Here is a 20,797-nt window from a genome sequence, read left to right on the forward strand (position 1 = left end):
CTCCAGTGCCCATTTATTGAAAGGTCCTACTTAAATTTAGCTTCCTTTAATTAGGAGTTACTCTGGGGAGTCACACAGGTGACTCAGGCTGTGTCGTCATGCAAGTCCTCTACTCACACAGGGGTGGGGCCGCGACTGAGACCCTGTCTCCCCAGTGCCAGGTGTGTACTGACCACTGCCCCCAAGGTCAAGAAAGGAGGTTACAAGGACCCAAAGGCCCTGAGGGATGAGTAGGACTTGAATGGGCAGAGATGAGCCAGCACCAGCAAAAACAAGGAGGTAAGAAGTCTCCTACATGTTTGGGGAATATAAAGTTTAGTTTGACTGGAGCATGGGATGAAGTTAAGGATTTGAAGAGACAAGTCTGGAGCCAGACTTCAGGGCTGGGGGATTCGGCTTGGTTTGATAGGAATGAGGGACAGGCCCACCGGTCAGAGCAGGGCAGCGGCAGCCTCCCCGGGAGGGTCGACGCAGGGCGTTACGGGGTGCGTGCCGGAACTCCAACTCGGACTCGCACCAGAGGCCATGTCCTGGGAAGCCCAGTGTCGCTGGGGAGGGGAAGGCGGCGCACCCGGAGCCTGAAGTGTCTCTGGGGGCCAGGCCGAGGTGGGGAGAGCCCCGAACCCCTGGTGACGCGCGACAGTGAGCACCACGGTCCTCAAAGCGCCTTAGCGGTTGCCCTACCCCCGTTCCGCGTCCCGAGAGGGGCAGCTCGGGGCTGAGAGATCCGGGAGGTCCCGGGCTCCCAGGCCGCACCTGGAGAGCCCTGGACAGCCGCTGGGGTCCCTTGGCTACAAGAGTTCTCTGAAGCCGGGCGGGGAGGCTCGCGGAGTGGGGGACCCGCGGAGCCTCCTCCTCCGGGCAGCCGGCGGGGTGGCCCCGGGCTCCTCCGCCTGCAGCTGTCGCTGCCTTATAAGGCGGGGGCCGGGCGGCGCCGGGGGAGGGGCTGCGGCCGCCGGGCCACCTCCGAGGCTCTCCAGCGGCGCGGGGAGGGCGAGAGAGCGCAGCGCAGCGCAGCGGCAGCTGGAGCCGGGGAGCGCGCCGAGCGGGCCATGGGCAAGTCAGGTGAGCCCGCGGGCCCGCCGGGCGGGCTGCGGGGACGGCTCGCGAGCCTCGGCTCGGGGATCCCCGCCTTCACCGTCCCCCGCGGAGGGCTGGTTCCCCGGGGAGCGGGACCGCCGCGGCCACGCGGGACCGGGGCTCCGGCTGCGCCGCGAGACCCCCGGCTGCGGGATGGGGCGGCGTGCGGGGCGAAGCGCCCGCGGGCTCGGCGCCGGCAGTTTCCGGGGCAGCCAGGAAGCCGGGGTGGCCTTCGGGCCACCGCGAGAGAGGGAGGGAAGGCGAGACCGAGGGAGGGTCCCCCTGTCTGCGAGCCAGAGATTGCGTCAGGGAGGGCTTCCAGGCGCTGGGGATTAGCGCTCAGCGTCCGGCCAAGGCGTGGCTTTGCTTTGTTTCTGGAGCAGAGTTAGAATCGGCAAAAGCCTCCAAACTATGACAGCATCTCTGGCTGCAAAACAGCTCGCCCCAACCAACCCTCAGGACAGCTCTGAGCATCCTTTTCTTCTGTCGTTGTCCCTCCTCCCCTGAGCGCCCCCTCGGTGCCAGGCTCTGTGCCAGGCTCTGTCTGGCTCCACTCGGGCATATACACTCGCGCTTCCCCCTTACGTCTGACCTGTGGCTGCGCATCCTCATCACTGTGGCTGTCGGGGTGAACTTTCTAAAATGCAGATCTGTCCTGTCGCTCCCTAACACTTTCCATCCCACTGTCCACAGGTGAGAGAGTACACACTCTTCCGCGGGGCTTGGAACCCCCTGAGAGTTGGTCGTCACCCGTTAACTCCCCTACACTCAGCTGTTAGGAGGCTGGCACGCTGCTCCCTCCCCGGGGTTCCTTTTCCAGTGCTCGCCGCCACCACCTTGCCTCTCCCACTTCGCCGAGGTGGCAAATCCTCCCCATCTTACTAGGCTCAACTCGGGGCTGGGACCCCCTCCCTGATTTCCCCATTCCCCCAGATTGACGGCCCCACTCTGGGTCTTCTTTGTTGCAGCCCTCCCAGCAGTCAGCTTGGGGCACTACCCCAGCCATGGACCTGTTTCCCACAGATTCCTCACTGCTGGTGGCCAGGGGCCATGTCTGTCCCAGCATAGTTCCTGCCTCACAGGAGGCTCTCAGTGAACAGCTGTCCAGCAGAGTTCAGGAGTCCTGCTTAATGGGAAGCTGGGGTTGTCATCCTCAGGTGGGTGAGGCTGGGTCCCTTCTTGAATCTCTTCTCAAGATCCAGACTCACGAGGTACCCATGCGGGGAGTAAGTGGCCTTCCCTGGCGTTGTTCCTGCCCTGCCCTGACGGGTCTGGCCTTCAGCCCTGGCTCTGCTAATCGCTTGCTGTGTGATCTTGAACAAGGCTCTTTCCTTCTCTGTGCTTCAGTTTCCCCATCTGTACAGTGAGGGTGGCCCCTATGATCTCCAGTATGGAAAGGTGACATAGGGAGTTGTCATGTAGTAAAAGAACAGGATGATAGGTGATGATGGGGCAAGACTGCGGCAGATGTGAAAAAGCATTTTGAAAATCAACTCCTTTCTCTGTACCTTAGGAGAAAATCCGCAAATTCTCTAACGTTACATTTTTATCAGTTGTTTTCTGGCTTCTTTAAGCCGCAGACCCACCTGCTGTGGAGGGCATGGCCTCTGTCCTCAGGAGTATTCATTTGGATCATGAAATGAATCACAAAGCTAATTGAGGAGGAGGGTGGATAGGCTCCAGTGATAGGTGGGAAGTGATTCAAGCCGCAGGGCAGGTGCCGGTGGAGAGCGGTAGGAGCTCAAGGGAGGGGGAAATCTGTGCGGAGGGGACCTTTGCAGCCTCCTGGAGAGTCTTGGGGATTTGGACTTTACCCATGGGCCCTAGGGTGCCATTGAAAGACATTGATCTAAACACGGCAAGACCAGAGTTGTGCCAGGGTGGACCAGACGGGGAGGGTAGAGATGGGGGTCAGGGGGAGTTGCTGCAGTTACTCAGGAGAGAGAGATGGAGGCATCTAGGACTGCAGAGGAGGAGGAGAAGGGTTTTTGAGACAGTAGCCAAAAGTGGACTTGGTGACCAACTTACTGTGAATGTGAAGAAGGGCCAGCCTTGTGAGTCTGGGTGCGGGATGGCAGTGACACCTGTGGGACTAGAGATGCACAGTCAGGCCAGTTCAGAGGAGGAGGGCAGTGCAGAAGGCAGGTAAGAGCTGGTCCTACCACGTACCCAGGGACCTTCCAGAATGCTGGTCCAGGCGTATCTCCCTCATAGCCACATGCATTTTATTTGGCTGTCCCAAAGACCATGAGCCCCCAGGTAGTGTCTGGCCCCCCTAAGGGTCTTCAAGAGAAAGTGGCTTTTCTGGGCCCCACAGGCCTTCAGCACAGGGCCAGCCTTGAGGTTCCAGGCCACCAGCCTGAGGTTACCTGTGCCTGCCTTCCGATAGCACTCACAGATACCTATCCACACAGGGGCTTTACGTGGTTCCAAAAAGACCGGGGTAAAGAGCCAGCCCCTGCCTCTTCTGGGCCTCAGTTTCCTCATCACTGCCTAGGGGCCAATCTCTTTTTAATATTTAACCTTAGATATATTCCAGAGCTGCCTGGGGTTGTGGGCATTGCCGAGAAAGTATCAAACAACCGTCACAGCTTAAATTCCAGAAGACACTCAGCCCAGCACTTAGAGTTTCCCAGGACCTGCTCCTCGCCCTGGTCTCCCTGCTGGCCTTCAGTTTGCTGCACGTGTTATGGAGGCAGAGAAAAGCAATGACCTTGGGCTCTGTAGAAGCCTCTAGCCCCTAATAATCGTGATTACCAATTATTAAGCTCCTACGACGTGCCACACTTGAAACTAGGTATTTCATTACCCACGTCTGTAACAGCGCTACAAGGCAGTTATTATCAATTTTACAGATTTACAGAGGTTGACTCACCTTGTCCAAGTTCACACCTTGACCAGTAAGTGGACAGACTGGGATTTGAACCCAAGTTTCTGACTTCCCAGCTGTGTGCTTGCCCCTCAGACACACTGACCACTTTTCTACCTGCTCCCCAGATGCTTCTCACCCGAGATGCCAGCCCCACAGGGAACTCTACACACCCTGCAGTTATTGCTAAGTACCTTAGTGTCCCTCCGCCCACATCTCCCAGCACCCAGGGAAGTCAGAGCAGAGGGCCTTTGGGGACCGACTAGCCCAGGAACTTTCTACCAAGTGGAGCTGTCACACCTCTACTAGGGGAGGCTGTGTGGGCTGGGTCACTCCCAGCTGTGTCATTGCCATCAGTTGATTTTATTGAAAAAAAAAAAAAAAAGGTGGGGGGGGAGTAGTTCAAAGAAAGGGTTTCCTGCTTTGAAGATATTTTGAAAACCACAGATGTCATCCTTCCTTCACACGGATGGGGAACCAGGGCCCAGAGAGGCAGGGACTTGCCCAGTGCCTGTGGCAGGCCCAAGGGGCCACAAGCGGGGCTGGAACGGGGACAGCCGCTTTGTAGGCAGAGCAAGCACTCTCCCGGCCCTGGCTCCTTCAGTCCTTCAAGGAGTATTGTCCTCCCTCAAAGGGGCAGCCGGGGCCCAATGCTCCGGGACATCCTTGTTCCAGTAAGCAATTGAGCAACTCTTCAATGACCATCATTTTTGTCATTAGGGAGAGGAAGACGTATATGAAGTGGAAAGTGTGTGAGATTTGAGGGAGGGAAGAGGGCGAAGGGAGGGACATTCTTACATTTGGCTTTATTGTGGACTTACTGTGTGACTTTGGGCAGTCCACATGTTCAGCCGTTCCTGTTCTATGGTTTCCTCGTCTGCGATGAGAAGGCTCCCATCCTAGTGCCTTCTCTGTGCTAGTGTGGGACTTTCATTTATTTGTTTGTGTACTGGTTCATTCAGCAAATGTCTGAGCCCAGAGGTACCGAAAGAAGTCATCAAAGACCAATTTAAATACCAGCAGCCCCGCTTTCTCTAGAATCTGGGAGGGGCGGGACCCCTGGCTGGCAGTGTCGAAGGAGCCAGCACACTCTTGATCTGTGAGTCATGAGTTCAAGACCCCTGTTGGGTGTAGAGATAACTAATAAAAAAAAAATAAATAAACTTAAAAAAATTTGTTTTGATCTAGGAAGGGCTTTGACAGGGCAGTTTCTCCGAAGGCCAGAGGCCAAAGGATCTCTGCCCCATAGTGATGATGATAATTATAGTTGACATTTAGTAACTGTTCATTATGTCCCAGAACTGTTCTAAGGCATTTACATAGACCAATTCATTGAATTTTCACAACAACCCTGTGAGGTAGAAACTGTGATCCCCACTTTATATATGGGAGAAATGGGGCACAGAGTGATTAAGCAACTTGTCCTAGAACCTACAGTGAGTAAAAGCTGGGATTTGCCTCTTGAATTTCCTGGAAGCCAGACTGAAAGAGCAAGAGCTACCCATCTGGAACTCATTCTTTTTTTTGTTTTGTTTTTTGGTGGGTTTTTTTTTTTTTTTTGGATCAACTTATAATTTTTCTTCCTGATAAACTAGTACAACCAGCTTTGCCCCAAACGCGGGACTAGGTCGCTTTCCAGCCTCTTGCCAAGGGGACAGAAGGGGCTCGTTCACAATTCTTGCCCTGACCCCTGATGGGCCTCTTCGGTGGGGATTCTGGAGAGGGCAGAGAAATGAGTCAGGCCCTGGGAGGCCTCAGAGGACATTCAACGCTGAGGGAGGAGCCTGTCCCAGCCCAAGGGCAGGGAGAGGGGGAGGGGCATGACCTGAGTCTATCTGGCAGTTAGAAGCTTGGGCCCCAAGTACAGACCTTCAAGAGCCCCCATCCCAGTTCAGTGTCCTCTACCCTAGCAGAGACAGCCCAGTCCTGCCACCCTCTTTCAGCCCCAGAGAGCCATGCCCAGGCAGCTCCTTCCACCTTCCAGAAGCTCTGAATTCAAGCCTCACACCTGCCCCCTGGAGCTTCTACTCCTGAAGCCCCTGATTTTCATCTGGGGCCCCTCAGGCAGGTCGTTCATAAATGGCTTGGCATGGAGGAGGCTCTTGAGAAAGTTCTTTTCTCCTCATACTTCCTCCTCCTCGGCATCTAAAGACTCAGCCTCCCTGGACCTGATCCTCCTCCTGGATCTGGAAACCCTGCTGTCTCTTCTATGCGCTGTCCTCTGTGTCGTGGCCCTCGGGCGTGGTGTGGGGTTAAGGACAGGGTTTCCCCCTTCGTGGGCCTACTACCCCTGGACCAGTTGTGAGAACGTGGGCAGGTTACTTCCCTTGTGGAAGTAGCCTCAGTTTCCTCATCAAAACAAACAAGCAAACACACAAATAAAACCAGGGGCTCCCACAAAAGGTGGTGATAAGGGTGATAAGTAAATAAGATCGTGCACCGGCCTGGCACCTAGAAATAGTTGGTCAGCAAGCAGAAGAAAGGACACCTTCTTCATTCTGGGCTGGCACCCTGAGCCTGTATGACCTCTCTGAGCCTCGGTTTACCCTCCTACAAAATAAGGACATAATCACTGCCCTCCCCCATTGTGGGGTGGCTGTGAGGGCTCTCCCTGCCTGATGTGGGGATGGGGAGATTTTCTTTGACTTTTAATCTTTATGTGCAGATGTGTTCTTGGGTTTTCCTACAGAGCGAGGTGTGCCTTTTGCTGGGTGTGGTCACAAGTGGTATCTTGCCTCCCGGAGGCCCTGCTCTGTAGAGCCACCTGGGCGGGGACTGGCCCCCGAGGTGGGAGGGACTCTGGGGCCAGTGGGAGATGTGGCCTTGGGGCCCCCATGCCTTCCAGCCAGGGGTGGGGAGAGAAGGTTCCCCTACCAAAAAGTCTTCCCGACCCCTTTCTATAAACCCTGGCCCGGGAAACTGGCCCTGCTGGAGACAGTGACTAGCTCTGGCTTCTGGGCACCAAGCTTAGATTGGGCACAGGAACTTTCACTTTTGTTTCTTTTTACTTCCCACATTCTGGGAGTGCAGTGACCTAGTTTCTAGCAGCCTTATATGTCCCTCTCTGCCAAAAAGACTGCAGGACCTCCAGCACTACTGGGTCCCCTGCAACCTGAGCCCGGCACTCAGGGCTGCTTGTAAACAAACGAGCTTCATCTAAGCTACCCACTCCTCCCATGTCTCCCCTTCCTCCCCATAGCCCCGGATACACCAGATTCCCGGATACACCAGATTCCCGGTGGCCCTGGCTTTCTCTGTGCCTCTCCACCTCCTCACTACCTCCTCCCGGAAGCCTTCCCCATTCATTGATGGTCCGCATCGCCCATGCCACTCAATCCCGTGCACCTCCTGTGGTGTCCCACTGTGGCCTCCCCAGGACATAGGAGCTGGAAGGGACATTAGTGTGGGCCTCGCCAAGCCTGCCCCTCAGATAGGGATCCTCTGCCACCTTGACCGCGTGCACCCACACCTGCCCCTGCACGTACACATACACTTATCTTGATCACTCCCTCTCCTCAGAGAAGCTCAGAACTCCTTGGAAGTCTGAGGTGGGTCATTCAGTTGTCTCCTCTCACCCCACCCTGATGGGACCGTATGAGATCTCAGGATTTGAAGGGACTCGAAAGTCATCTGACTGGCCTCCAGTGCCTGAATCCTTTTGAGAGAAATCACTTTGCTTGTATTCCCCCAGTGCCGGAGAGCTCATTACCCTGTGAGGTTGTCAGTTTTTAGAAAGCTTTGATTGAGAGAAAGATCTTTCTTAGGCTGAGCTGAACTCTATCATCCTGCCTTTTCTACCCATTGACCCCGACTTTGCCCTGTGGATCCCAGAATCCATCGGAAGCCTCCACTGTGTCTTCCAAAGTCTGATCTGCAGGATGAACATACTCAGCATTGTACCCATTCTTCATAAGACCCCCATTTCCGGCCCCATCTCCACCTTGTCACCACTTCTGGACGGACACACTACAGATGGTCGCCACCTGCAGACAAGGCCGGGGCCAGGCTGCGCGAAGCACACCAGCTGGACACTGGCTCGTGCAGGACAAGCAGTGTGCTGCCCGGGAGCTGGTGGGTTACTGGCTGCCGAGTCGCCCTGCTGACTCCTTTGCACGTCACCAACAGGAACCCCTTCTGGTCCCCTTGAGTTGCTATGGCTTCCACCCGAGAGATTCTTTAAGAACCTCTGTGACTCCGTTATCCCAGATACCACATTAACATGCTAAACCCCAAATCTTTTTTATTATTGTGGTAAAAAAAAAAAAAAACCACACATGACATAACATTTACCATGTTAACCATTTTGGAGTATACTCTTCAGTAGTGTTAAGTATACTCACGTTGTCTTACAACAGATCTCCAAACAGTACCTTCCTTCCCTTTTCTTCCTCCCTCCCATAAACCTGAAATCTTTACCTTTCATACCAACGAGGCGTTGGCCCCTTTCTTGGCCACAAAGACCTGAAGAGTTCAGATCGCAGCTCCGCCTCTGCCTTGTGCCCAGCTCCCATCACCCCTTTGTTCAGTGTCCCCGTGTCTGTGCCCCCGCCCCCCCCCCCCCCCCCCCCCCCCCCCCCCCCCCCCCGTGTTTGCCTCCCAAATCCTGCCATTCAGCCCCGCCTCCCCCTGCCCTCCCCCTGCCGGTGCCTTGCTGTGACCAGACCGAAAGGCAGTGCTGGGCCCCCAGGGTCCTAGCTCTTCGGGTCATTGGAACCCCCTCGGGCAGCTAGCCACCACTGGCATTGCCTCACCTCTCAGGGCCGCATTTAGCCTAGAGCTCCCTGAGGGCAAGCCTTCCTTCTGCTTCTCCTCAGAGACCCAGTGGGATTTGATCTGAAGCCCCAGGGGACATGGGGAATCTGGCTGAGGGAGGGGAGGAAGATTCCCTGTTGGGTCATCTCAGCCTCTGGGGCGAAGAAAAGAGCAGAGGAGAGGACAGGCAGCCTGGTGAATGAGCTGGGGGCAGGGACAGGAGTGGCGCTTCTTTCAATCCTCCACTTTATTCCTTTGCTGCCCACAGCCAAGCCTCAGGGAAGGGTCCCCCCAGATGGGACTAGCTCAGTGTCACCCCGCCCTCCCCGCCAGGGCTCTTACTCGTAACCCACCCAACTCACCCCATTTCACAGAGGGGCACTCCCAGATGCCTAAGACTGGTGCTCAGTGACTTCGCAGTCAGCCTGACTGGCTCCTGTGCGGGCATCCTTGGGGCCTCAATCCAAGGGGCCACCTTCCCCATCCCCCGGCCCACGTTAGGTTGCTTTTCTCCAAGTTCCCCTTGCCCTCTGCTCACCTTCACCTTAGCCCTCTCATACTCTTTGCTAGTGTCTGTGTACAAAGCTGTCTCCCTTCTGTTTGCGAGCTCACTGAGGGCAGGACATGTGTCTCTGGACCTCTCACACATAATCCAGGACGTGGAGTAGAGAAGGCGCTCAGAGAGCAGACAGACAGATGCGTGGATGATGGGTGGGTGGATGGCTGCTGCTGCTGCTGCTGAATAGATTATGAATCAGAAGATGGATGGGCGAGTGGCGGGGAGACGGATGGAAGGTGTGGGATGGATGGGGTTCCATCTCAGATCCACACTGCTGTGACTTCTGTCTACTGTTGACTCTGCCTTCACCCACTTCTTCTCTCCCCGACTCCAGCCTCCTTCACCTCGTCCTTTCTGAGGTCATGACCCAGTTGGGCCCAGGCTCTACCTCTCCCTTCAGTGCACCCCTGGGTCCAGCTGACCCCACCCTGCTCCCCAACACCACCACATTCTTTTCCACTCTGTCCCTCACCCCACCTCCCCGGTGCTGTCCCCCCTGCTCCTCTTCTTCACCTGTCCCTGTCACCCTCACCACAGCCAGGCCTGTTCTTCCCGGTCCCCACCACATCCTGTGGGTCCAGTCTGAGATATCCAGTCTCCGCACATTTTTTTCCCAGCGGTTCCGGTTTCGTTGCTCACTGTCCCGCCCACACCCCCCTGCGTCTTCTGTGCACCTGCGGCCCATCCTCCACCCAGCGGCCAGCAGAATCTCTCAGAAACACAGATCTCAGGAGCCCAGCCCCCTGCGCCCATTCAGTCGCTTCCCATTGCCCCGATAAAGACCCAAATCCCTAAGGTGGTCCATAAGGCCCTAGGTGACCCGTGAGGTGCAGACGCGCGGAGATGTGGAAGGTGACATCAGGGGTATGAAGCAGGGCATCGTGGTTGCTCGGTTGGCCCCGGTGCCCAAGGGCAGCAGCGGCCGGTCCCTGTAGCCCGAGGGTTGAGCTGGGCGTCACTCTGAAGCCTGCCATCCTGCTTTTGGTGGGTCTTTTCTCTGCACTGAGACATTCTCCATTTTGAAATTATTGCAGCTTCCAAGCAGTTTAATAATGAGGTCCTGAAGGCCCACAACGAGTACCGGCAGCAGCACGGCGTCCCCCCACTGAAGCTCTGCAAGAAGCTCAACCGGGAGGCCCAGCAGTGAGTGTCCCCAGAGCCCCGGGTGACTCTGACCTTTCGTGGTGCTGTGGCTGCAGTCGTGGCGGGGCCCTGGGGTAGCTGGACGGACATAGGACTGGGGGGCAGAGGCAGCCAGGCTTGAATAATCCTTGAGCCACTTAACCTAGGCAGGTCCTTTCCCTCCGAGCCTCAGTTTGCTTCTCTGTGAAATGAGACTGTTGGGGGGCTCAGAAGAGATGCTGGCACGATGCTCCTGATTTGTGCAACTAGCCTGGGGCAGGGAAGGAAGCTCAGCCACACCAGTTTAGGGCTCATACTCTGGGGTTCCCTGGGCTGCACCCGCTCTGAGGAAGTACATGGACTCTGGCAGGTATTCGGAGGCCCTGGCCAGCACGAGGATCCTCAAGCACAGCCCGGAGTCCAGTCGCGGCCAGTGCGGAGAGAACCTGGCATGGGCCTCCTACGATCAGACAGGTAGGTCACTTTCTCAGCTGCCCCCCGCCAACTCCCCCCCTCCCCGCCTGAGCTGGGCCTGGGACATCCAGTATTCTGGCCCCTCCTGGCCCCAGCACCCTCCTCCGTGTGGCCTTGGTGCCACCGGCCCAGAGAGAGGCGCCCCAGAACCCTCCGCCTCTGTTCCCAGGGGCTGGTCACCACAAACTCTCCGATGGCCGGCTCAGGGCCAGGCCTGTGCTGGGTGCCAGGGACACAGAGATGAGTCAGACTGCCCAGCCCTCCCCTTCGGAAGAGCTCCCAGCTGAGGAATGGGGGCGGGGGAGACAAATCCATTTCTGTGCCCTTTTTGTGCAGGGTTTCAGCATGACCCTGGGGGCGCCCCAGTATCCCCAGCTACAGAAGAATTGTACTTTCTTCACATTTTTCTTTCTTTTAAGTGTTGGTGTATTAACTTTTATCACAGAAAAATGCAATTGAGCTTTTTCCATGTTAGAAAAAAAAAAAAAATGAGAAAGACAATTCCTCCATCCAAGGTCACAGCCTGGAATGATGATCCCCCCACACTGACCAAACATTCTTGAGCTTCCTGGCTTGGACAGGGCTGTCCGGCTTTTTAGGAAAATGCTGGAGAGAGCTACTGTGCCCTCTGGGGCCTGACATTCCTGGGAGTTCCCTGGGGGGGGAGGGGGGAGGCCCTGTGGGCCTCCCGGTTTCCCCAGAGCAGCGGGCCTCCGGGAGAGGTGTGCGCATGCTCCCCAGGAAGGTGGGCGCCTTTGGCCTCCTTTCCAGGCTCAGGCCGCTGGCTTTGGTGGGCCTGGGAGAGAAGTCTCACCGAAGGGGTGGGAACAGATGTGATTGGTTCCAGCCTTGCGCTGGCTCCCCGTGGAGCCTTGAGTGAGTCACTACCCTCTCTGGCCCCAGCTTCCCCATCTCTGTTTCGTTAGGCTGTCTTTATCCCCGCCCTGGATCTTCTGCAGCTTTAAAAAAATCCCAACACCCGGTTCCTCCGGAGACACTGATACAGGCTGTGGCAGGCCCCAGGCCTCAGCAACGTTTCAGTGCTCCCCGGGTGAGGCCAGTGTGTAGCCTCTGTTGTGTAAGGTCTTGCTACTCAAAGTGTGGTCCACCGGCCAAGAAATGCAGACTCAGAGCCTTTACCCTCGACCTCCTGAAGTCAGAACTTTAACAAGTGCCCCAGGTGATTCACGCACAAATCACAGTTCAGGGTGGGACTAACTGCTGTGGGATCCGAGGCTCCCGGCTGTGGTCCCGACACCAACGGCTCCCAGAGAGATGCTGGGGGTTTTCTCCTACCAGCACCTGCCCGGCAGGGGCCAGCCGATGCTCTAGGTGAGGACCCTTCTGCCTGAAGTGGAGACCCCGGCCCACCAGCCCAACTGCCTTTCTTCCTGTGGATATTTCAGGAGACAGACTTTGGGTGGGATGAGGGCAGAGTCTCCCGAAAACTCAGAGCATCATTAGAAGCCCTTAGAGTACGTTGCAGTCAGCCCTTGTACGGAGGCCAAGAGAGAGGAATCCTATGCCTAGGATTACATAGCAAGTTGGTGGTAGGGCAGGGACACAGAGGCAGTCCTCCAACCCCAGGCCAGGGCTCTTCCCAGTCTCCAACAAAGCTCTCTCTTCAGCCTAGATACACTCCTGGGCAGGAGTCCCTATCTCGGCTCCCTGGTGCTTTATCAGACATCTAACTGTGGGGTGGGTGGTTTGGGGTTAATGGGAGAAGATGGAAGGAGTAGTGAGTGAGATGATTTTCCTGCTGAGGTGTTGGGTTTTTTTTTTTTTTTTTAAGTTTATTTATCTTGAGAGAGAGAGAGAGAGAGAGAGCACGCGCTCTGGAGGGGCAGAGAGAGCCACCCAGGTGCCCCGATTCCGCTGCTGAGTTTTAAGCAGTGTCTTTTCCCTGCAGGAAAGGAGGTGGCTGATAGATGGTACAGTGAAATCAAGAACTACAACTTCCAGCAGCCCGGCTTCACTTCTGGGACTGGTGAGTGATGGGATCACACCAGTGGCCTGGTCCTGGGCAGGGTTGCACTTTGGAAAGGAACTAACGCTCTGAAAAGCGGCCATTTCCCTCCTATTTTACCTCTTCCGTATTTCTCCTGTATGACTTTGCCCAAAGGGCAAAACTCTCTTTCGCCATCCCTTCTCCCAACACACACACATCCCCCTCTATCTGAGAACACCCGAGCCACGGATTCCCTCCCCACCAGCTCCAAGTTCTCCGGATGACTAGAGTGCGTGTGTCACAGGAGGCTGTGGATTTTAACCGCTGCTCAGTGCTTCCTCCCGGGAGTGGCGCTATGGCCCATCATCCTACCGCCAGTCTTGCTCCCCTCCGATCCAGCCTGGGCCCACAGCCAGAATATTCGAAAGCCCTCTCTCTCTTCAGGAAAAGGGCCAAACTGCTCACTCTCTCCTCCTGGTCTTAACTCCCTCCCCACTCACCCCCTCCCCCAACACCCTTCCCAAGTGCTTCCCACACCTACAGCCTCCCAGGCTCCCCCTTCATCTTCTCTCTCCAGTTTGGGGTTCAGGTGAGCAGAGAGCCTAGATCTGCTCTAGGCTCCAGCACTGTCAGTTGTGTGAACTTGGGTTGACTCCCTGTGCTTCCCCCGTCCCGGAGGGTGAGGGGCCAGGTGGTGGCCTTTAGGGGACATTCTGAGAGCTGGTGTTTAGATGCGGGGAAGGGCCAGCTGTGGGACCGGCATCGGCTTTTCTGCGAGGCCTCCAGAGTGAGCGGTAAACATTCAGCTTACTACAGCCCCACCAGCTGCTCTGGGCTCTGGGCTCCCTCCTGCCCCTCAGCAGGCTTCCCTCACCTGACACCCTCTTTCCTCAGAACCGACTCAGATCGACTTGCGGCCCAGGATGTGTCAGAAGGGGCTGTGAGTTCCTCTGACCGAAAGGCACCAGGGAAACTGAAAAGGGGGTTCTCTGCCCACCCCCTTCCCTCTCCCCTCCCCCATCCCACCCATGGGTGGGGCCACTGTGGCCTCTCACCCCCTGGAGCATTCTTCCGAAGCAGGAAGTGACACGCTGTCGGAGCCAGTCACTGTTTCCTGTGGTTTGCTGCTCACCCTTTTGGGCAGGGGTTCTTTCGACAGCGTAGGCAGGACTGTGGGGCAGAGGTGGAAGCATCTGCTGAGGCATTTCTCCTCTCAGCTCCCCGGGCTGGGGACAAGGAGGCCGCTGTCAGGGCCCTAAGTAAGAAATGACTGTTGGATGGCAGTTCAGTTGAAGGGGTGAGGAAGGGAACAGGAACAGCTTCCTACCGGTGTTTAAGGATGTATGTGCAGACCTGTCTTCTTTTCGTAAAGTTCGGCGTCCAGAAGACATTTTATTTCAGAGCGTCTGGATTTGCTTACCCCGTGAGCAAGACTCGCGAGCAATCAGACATGTGTCAGAGCGAGTTATTAGCGTTGCTCATGTGCGTGGCACTTGACAATTATAAAGTGCCTCCACAGCCACAGCCACGTGAGCCTCACAACACCATTCGTAGGCGGGGCTTTATTCTACCCATTTTGCAGAGGACGAAACTGAGGCCATAAAGAGGAAGAGTCTTCTTTTATATCTCCTATCCTCAGTCTGATGCTTTTTCCATGGCCCCTGCTTCAAGGTGGGAATCTCACAAGGGTCAGAGCTGGGAATGGGACTCAACTTTCCTTGATCACTGACCGCCTGTCCAACCTATTGGCCCACATCTCCCAGCCCGAAAGAGGAAAACCTCAGAGCAACTAGCCCCTATGCTGTCCCAGGTGCCGGTGGGCAATGCCTGGGGGAGACAGCCTGATCCTAAGACAGAAGCACAGCTTTGGACGGTGTTATAGTCAGAGCCTGCAAGACCCTTCAAGATCCTCGGGCCCATTCCCCGTGCCTCAGCCTCCCCAGAGCTGCTGTTTACAGGGATTTCCTGGCCTGAGTCCATGATGTAGGGGAAGGGCCTTTGAAATATCCTGTAATCTATCCCCACCCACCTTGGGTCAGCATCTTGTGACAAAGGACACAGTTCTGTGCTATGTGTTGTGTGGAAAGAAATGGTTTGTTGCAATTCCTTTGTTATTTTCTGTTTTAATGAGTCGGTTGGTTTGTTTATTCTGAGTAAATAATACTTTTACATGACATGAAACTTGCAAACTGTATAAGGTAAAAAAATCTTCCTTCCATCCCTGGTCTCCAGAACTTTCCCTTCCAACCAGCGATACGAGTTTCTTGGGTATCATTCGAGAGTCGTTCTGATTTTATACCAGCGTTTGTGTAAATATGTTCTCTTTTTCCCTTTTTTTATGTGTCAGATATATGATCTGTTTTGCGCTTTCTTTCTTCATGCAGCAGATTGCCAGAGATTGTTCCCTATTAATACAAAAAGAGCTTTTTCATTCTTTCTTACTGTTTTACGTTATTCCTTTGCAAGAATATACTGTAACATATTTAATATGCTTTCCAAATGTGTATTCTAGCAAGCTTGGGTCCATAGCAGAAAAGAGGATGTGATCCCTTTTGTGGGGGGTGGGAAGAAACTGTAATTGATTTAGTTAGAAACCACTGTGTATCTGATGGTTGCTAAGGAAGTCATGTTCTTTAACTCATCTCTGAATACCCATACTTAATTATCTCCGTAACCAGAGACCTCCCCAGCCAGAGGAAAAATTACTTAGTCTCATCTGTTTGGAAAAGGCTTCCACAGGCATGCAAACTGCTGATGTGCACCTTGTGTCTGTAATCACTTCCTTGGCAACCGGTGGATAAATGGCAGTTCGTCCTTGTCTGGGCAGCAGAGAGAGTGAATGGTCAGTAGCCAAAGCATGTGGTTCTCTTGAGAGAAAAGGCTGGTGTGAAAAAGGGCTTGAGCCTTAATAACAAGGCAGCTTTTAGAAGCAGTGACATCTGGCAAAGTTGCCGAAAGCCTGGAGCTGTGACTCAAAAGTGTAAGGACCAAGGGTGAATTGGCAAGAAGTGTTTCTCCTCTATTTTGAGGTGAAAATCAGAGTTTATTGGGCATTGGTTAATACAAGTCTAAAGATATGTGATAAAGATGCATAATTGAGCCTCGGGTTTCCTTTCCTTTAGTTCTTGCTTTGATTTTTATCACGGCAACTCTACTCATCAGTGTTTATGTTTGGTTATTTTCACAATTTAGTAATCTCAAATCTTTTATGGATGTAGACAAAGCAAAAAAGTATACCTAAATTTAATAGTTATAAAAATGGAGTTCAACCGTAGGGCAAAACACACAATTTAATCAATGAACATTTTTTCAGTCCTTACCATACATGAGACACAATGGAAGATATCAACTGTCGGGTTGGAAGAGTGTGAATATCTACTGCTCTTTCCCTTTTCTTTCTTTCTTTCTTTCTTTCTTTCTTTCTTTCTTTCTTTCTCTCTCTCTCTCTTTCTCCTTCCTTCCTTCCTTCCATTTTGTGGTAAAATATATTTACCATAAAATTAACCATTTTTAAGAATGCAGTTCAGTGAGATTAAGTACGTTCACATATTGTGCAACCATTGCCAAGAACTTTTCAGTCATCACAAATTGAAACTCTGAACCCATTAAACAATAACTCCCATCCTTCCCTCCCATTTCCCCACCCTTAAGCTCTGGCAACCACTCTTCTACTTTTGTGTCTATGAGTTTGACTATTCTAGGTACCTAATATAACTGGAGTCATTAATATTTGCCCTTTTGTGTCTGGCTTATTTCACTTAGCGTGATGTCCTCAAGGTTCATCCTCAAGGTAGGATGTACCAGAATTTCATTCCTTTTTGAGGCTGAATAGTATTTTATTATATGTATATATACAGCATTTTGTTTAACCATTTATCCTTTGGTGGATATTGGGTTTTTTCCCCTCTTTTGGCTATTGTAAATAATGCTTCTGTGAACATTGGTGTACAAATGTCTGAGTCTCTGCTTTCAGTTCTTATGGGTTTATACCTGGAAGTGGAATTGATGAATCATATAATAATTCTATAGTTAATTTTTTGAGGAGTCACCATACTGTCTTCCATAGTGGCTGCACCATCTTACATGCCCATCAGCAATGCATAAGCGTTCCAATCTCTACACATCCTCAACAATATTTGTTATTTTCCTCTTCTTTAAGAAAAAAAAAATAATATCCATCCTAATAGACATAAAGTGGTTCCCCTCTTTCTTTCTTAGCTGCCTTGTGGGAAACTTAGCTCCTCTGATCACAATTTTCCTCCTTCCCTCTGTCTCTTCTATTCTTCATCAGTTATTTATTGAGCATCTACCTGTGCCAAGCTCCGTGCCAAACACTGGGTATGTTGTGGTCAATACGAAAGGTGAGGTGCCCACCCTCAAAGAGGAAACATAGTCTCTTCAGTGTTGTTTTAGCAAATGAATGCCATTCTGTTATATGGAAGTAAATATTGACTTGTCAAAGGATCTCTGTGAGTCCTCAACAGTGAAGGTGGGAGGGATAAACTCCCAACCTCTACTCCTAGGAGACAGAAGTATTAATGGTCATTGAGCAAAGAAGCCACTATAGCAACTCTTTGACTCCAAAGCAGAAGAGGAGTTGGAAGCTGAGCTATATTAAAAGCTCGAAAGAAGCAGTGGGTGAGGGGCAGGGAGCCTGAGATGCTGAGCAGCTTAGCAAACCATAGAAGTGTCTGGAGGGTCAACAGTAGCCTGAGAAGGAACTGGGCTGTTTGGCTCAGAGCAAAGGAAATTGAAGGAGGCTCTAACCTGTCAAGGTCTCAAAGAGCTCAAAATAGAAAGCCTGCACTTCAGTGAGGGCAGAACCCAAGTCTAAGATGGTTCTTCCATATGCCTTTTCATTCATTCACTCATTTCATTCATTCATTCATTCAACAAAGGTTTAGTTTGTACTTTTCATGTGCCAGGCTGTGCCAGGGTACTGAATTTACTGAAACAATTTCATTCTTGCCCCTGTGAGTCTCCTAGCCTAGTCAAAGAGCCAAGCAGATTAGCAAGAAACCAAAACACATAACATTGCAAATGGTAAGAATGCTGAAGGGGAAAAACAAGGTATGATAAGATGATCTCGGGAGGGAGGTGTTCAGGAAATGAGTCACTGTGAAAGGCTTCCCTGCACAAGTGATATTCAGGCTGAGGCCTAAGGGACAATATGATGTTGGTCATCATCAGAGCAGTCCACACAACGGCCAGTGTGTGTAAGGGCTCCATGGTGGGAAATAACGTGATGTGCTCAAGGAATGGAAAGGAGGCCATCAGGCCAAAGCCTTCACTTTCCTCACTTTTATTCTAGGTGCAGTTGGAAGCAGTTGAAGGATTTTTAAGCAGGGAAGTAAACATATGTCTAAAAACAGTTACTCCGACTACTTTGGTAGAAAGTGAATTAGAGGAGGCAAAGGCAGATGCTAAGGAACCAATCAAGGGCTATCCCAGTGGTCCAAGTGAGAAAGTTTGTGGTTGAGACCAAAGTTTGGGGAGTAGATGGACTTAAGATATATTTTGGAGTTCAAATCTTCAAGATTGAATGATGCATTGTTGAGGGAGAAATGTGGGAGAAGGAGGGATATAGACCAACCCCTAGGGTTGTGTGCATAAGGGGACCATTAATGGAAATGGAAGGGAGGAAGAGGAGCAACTCTGGCGGTGGGGGAATGGGGAGGGCGGGGAACCAAAATCAAGGATGAGGTTTGGATAGGTTTGCCTATGAGTCATCCAAGTGGAAATGTCAAGTAAGTAGTTGTATCTGGAATACAGAGATTTGGGCTGGAGAAATACATTTGGGAGCCAGGGAAAGATGAAATTACCTAAAGAGTACAGCAAGAAAAAAACAGAGAGCCCAGGACTGAGCCTTGGGAAGCGCAAGCCCCTCCAACATTTACAACTGAGATGGAAGAGGAGGAAGAAGAGGCGGTGAGATGGGGATGCCCGGAGAGGGCAGCGTCGTGGAAACTAAAAGAGGGGAGTGCTTCGAAAAGGGGAGGAGTCGACCCTATTAAATGTTCCTAAGATGTCAAGTGAGATAGAGACAAAAAGGGGTCTTTGGAGAAGAACATGGAGACAGATCATCAGTGACCCTGAAGACTACAGTCTTCGGGGAGGGGTGGAGTCAGGTGCTGGTAGGGTGTCATCCTAACTGTTGGAGTCACTCAGCTTTGTCGTGATCTCTGGGAGACCATGAAACCTTTGGGCATCGAGAATTGGTGGGGTGAGGAGGATCTGTGTGGCTGATTGAGAGGACGTGACGCCTCAGAAAATCAGGTAGGCGGAGCGTTCTATGTCTCCTTCCTCTGATTGGTGTGCGTGAAGATGAAGCCTCCCATGCCTTACAAGACAGTGCAGGGCTCAAGAATCCTTTGAAACATCCTTCTCCAGATTCTGCTAACTGACCTGTTTCCCTCTCCCCCTGCCTGTGCCCCTATAGGACACTTCACGGCCATGGTGTGGAAGAATACGAAGAAGATGGGAGTGGGGAAGGCATCTGCAAGCGACGGGTCTTCCTTCGTGGTGGCCCGATACTTCCCGGCAGGGAATGTCGTCAACCAGGGCTTCTTTGAAGAAAATGTCCTGCCTCCAAAGAAGTAACTCATTAAACGTAATGGGAAGGTGGCAGACTGAGCGTGGATACGAAGTTCCTAGAACAACAAAAACTCAGCGGTGTGTCTGTCCCTGTGGGTGTATGCGCTTGGTGTGTGTGTGATGCATGTGTGAGTGTCTCTTGCACCACACGCTTGGATATACAGTTATGCATGAACTTATTCTTATCAAAGGAAGGAGCAAATGAAGCCTTTATCCTAATGGTTACCTAGACCACAATAATTTGGACTTCAGGGGGAAAAAAAATCAACTTTAAAACGTTTGGTTGGTTTTTGTTTTTTTTTTTAAGCAAACTTTTTTGTGTATATTTCTTATAATATCCATCCCTGGTCTTTTTCTATTCCAAATGTTTGCGACGCTTAGAAGTGAAGTTCATTTTGTGTGATCTTCTTGCATTGCAATCGACTTTTGGTAGATACTTAGGAATATTAAACTCGCGTGTAAATGTAACATAAAACAGCTTTAAACACATAAACATAAAGCAGCTTCCATTGGAAACATGGGGCAGGCAGCAACTCCATTTCACAGCATCGTTGGGATTTCTCCGTTGTAAGACATGATGTCATCTGCGTGCCTCCTGGAATTCTCTGATGGGAATGCCAAAGAACAAATGGAGAGAAACGTTTTACTTCCTTGCATTTTCTACCTTTAAATAGCAAACTAGCGCCACTACCACCACCCTTGCCCCCTCCCACCTTTTTTCTTAAAATCCGCTGGCATTGAAGAGCTCAGTATGTGCCTTCTGGTTTCTAAGGCCTTGGGTCAGGCCCGGAGCTGCCCCCTCCCCACCCCGGCCAGGTGGCCCAGGGCCTGTTCTGGGAGAAAGCCCCTCACAAGGCCTGGGCTCGCAGCCAAGCATCCAACAGATGAAGTCAGTGCGCGTGGGGGTGAGTGTGAACTCACCAGGGCCCCCAGAGGAAGCCCTCCAGCCTCTGCCCTCCCCTCACACACAGGGCGGGAGCCAGGCCTGTTCCTGGCGGCTGTGGCTGCAGCTGTGCTGGCGGCCCCTCCAGGAATGTGTGACAGGCCCAAGCGTTCCAGGGAGATATCCCGGGTGGGGGGTTAGCATCGCCAATTGGCTTCTGTGTTTTGCCTCAAACTACACAAAGTTCCCCTGAATAACAATTTCACATGGTCCATGTGGGAAGAACCAACCCAGATGCCAGGCTGAGTGGCGTGAAACTGGCATCTCCGAGTCCTAAGATAGCAAGGGTGGGAGTTGGAAGGCTGCCGGCTTAAAGACAGATGTCTGAGCAGGCCAGTCAGGAAACGTGCTTCCTGAAGGTCTGTGTTACACTGTGAACACAGCCTCATGCTGTGCCCTTCGTTTCACCCAGGGATGTTGACTAAGACAACAATAAAATCTTTTTCTTTGGTGTAA

The 20,797-nt window shown here is 52.6% G+C and overlaps 1 protein-coding gene across 2 annotated transcripts; it reads left to right on the forward strand.

Annotated features, from left to right (window-relative positions):
* Positions 1–931: 931 nt before the first annotated feature.
* On the forward strand, positions 932–20,797 carry GLIPR2 (GLI pathogenesis related 2). 2 transcript variants are annotated; one of them, XM_043567236.1, is made up of 5 exons: positions 932–1,065; positions 10,295–10,403; positions 10,753–10,856; positions 12,766–12,843; positions 19,244–20,797. In XM_043567236.1, the coding sequence occupies exons 1-5, from the start codon at positions 1,053–1,055 to the stop codon at positions 19,402–19,404; spliced, it is 465 nt and encodes a 154-aa protein (XP_043423171.1). In that variant the 5' UTR covers positions 932–1,052; the 3' UTR covers positions 19,405–20,797. The 2 variants fall into 2 exon arrangements, with proteins under 2 accessions (XP_043423171.1, XP_043423172.1); XM_043567237.1 differs by lacking the exons at positions 10,753–10,856; positions 12,766–12,843 and having other exon boundaries at positions 935–1,065.

This window comes from Prionailurus bengalensis, chromosome D4 (genome assembly GCF_016509475.1).
Source record: "Prionailurus bengalensis isolate Pbe53 chromosome D4, Fcat_Pben_1.1_paternal_pri, whole genome shotgun sequence".
In the NCBI taxonomy this organism is placed as follows: Eukaryota; Metazoa; Chordata; class Mammalia; order Carnivora; family Felidae; genus Prionailurus; species Prionailurus bengalensis.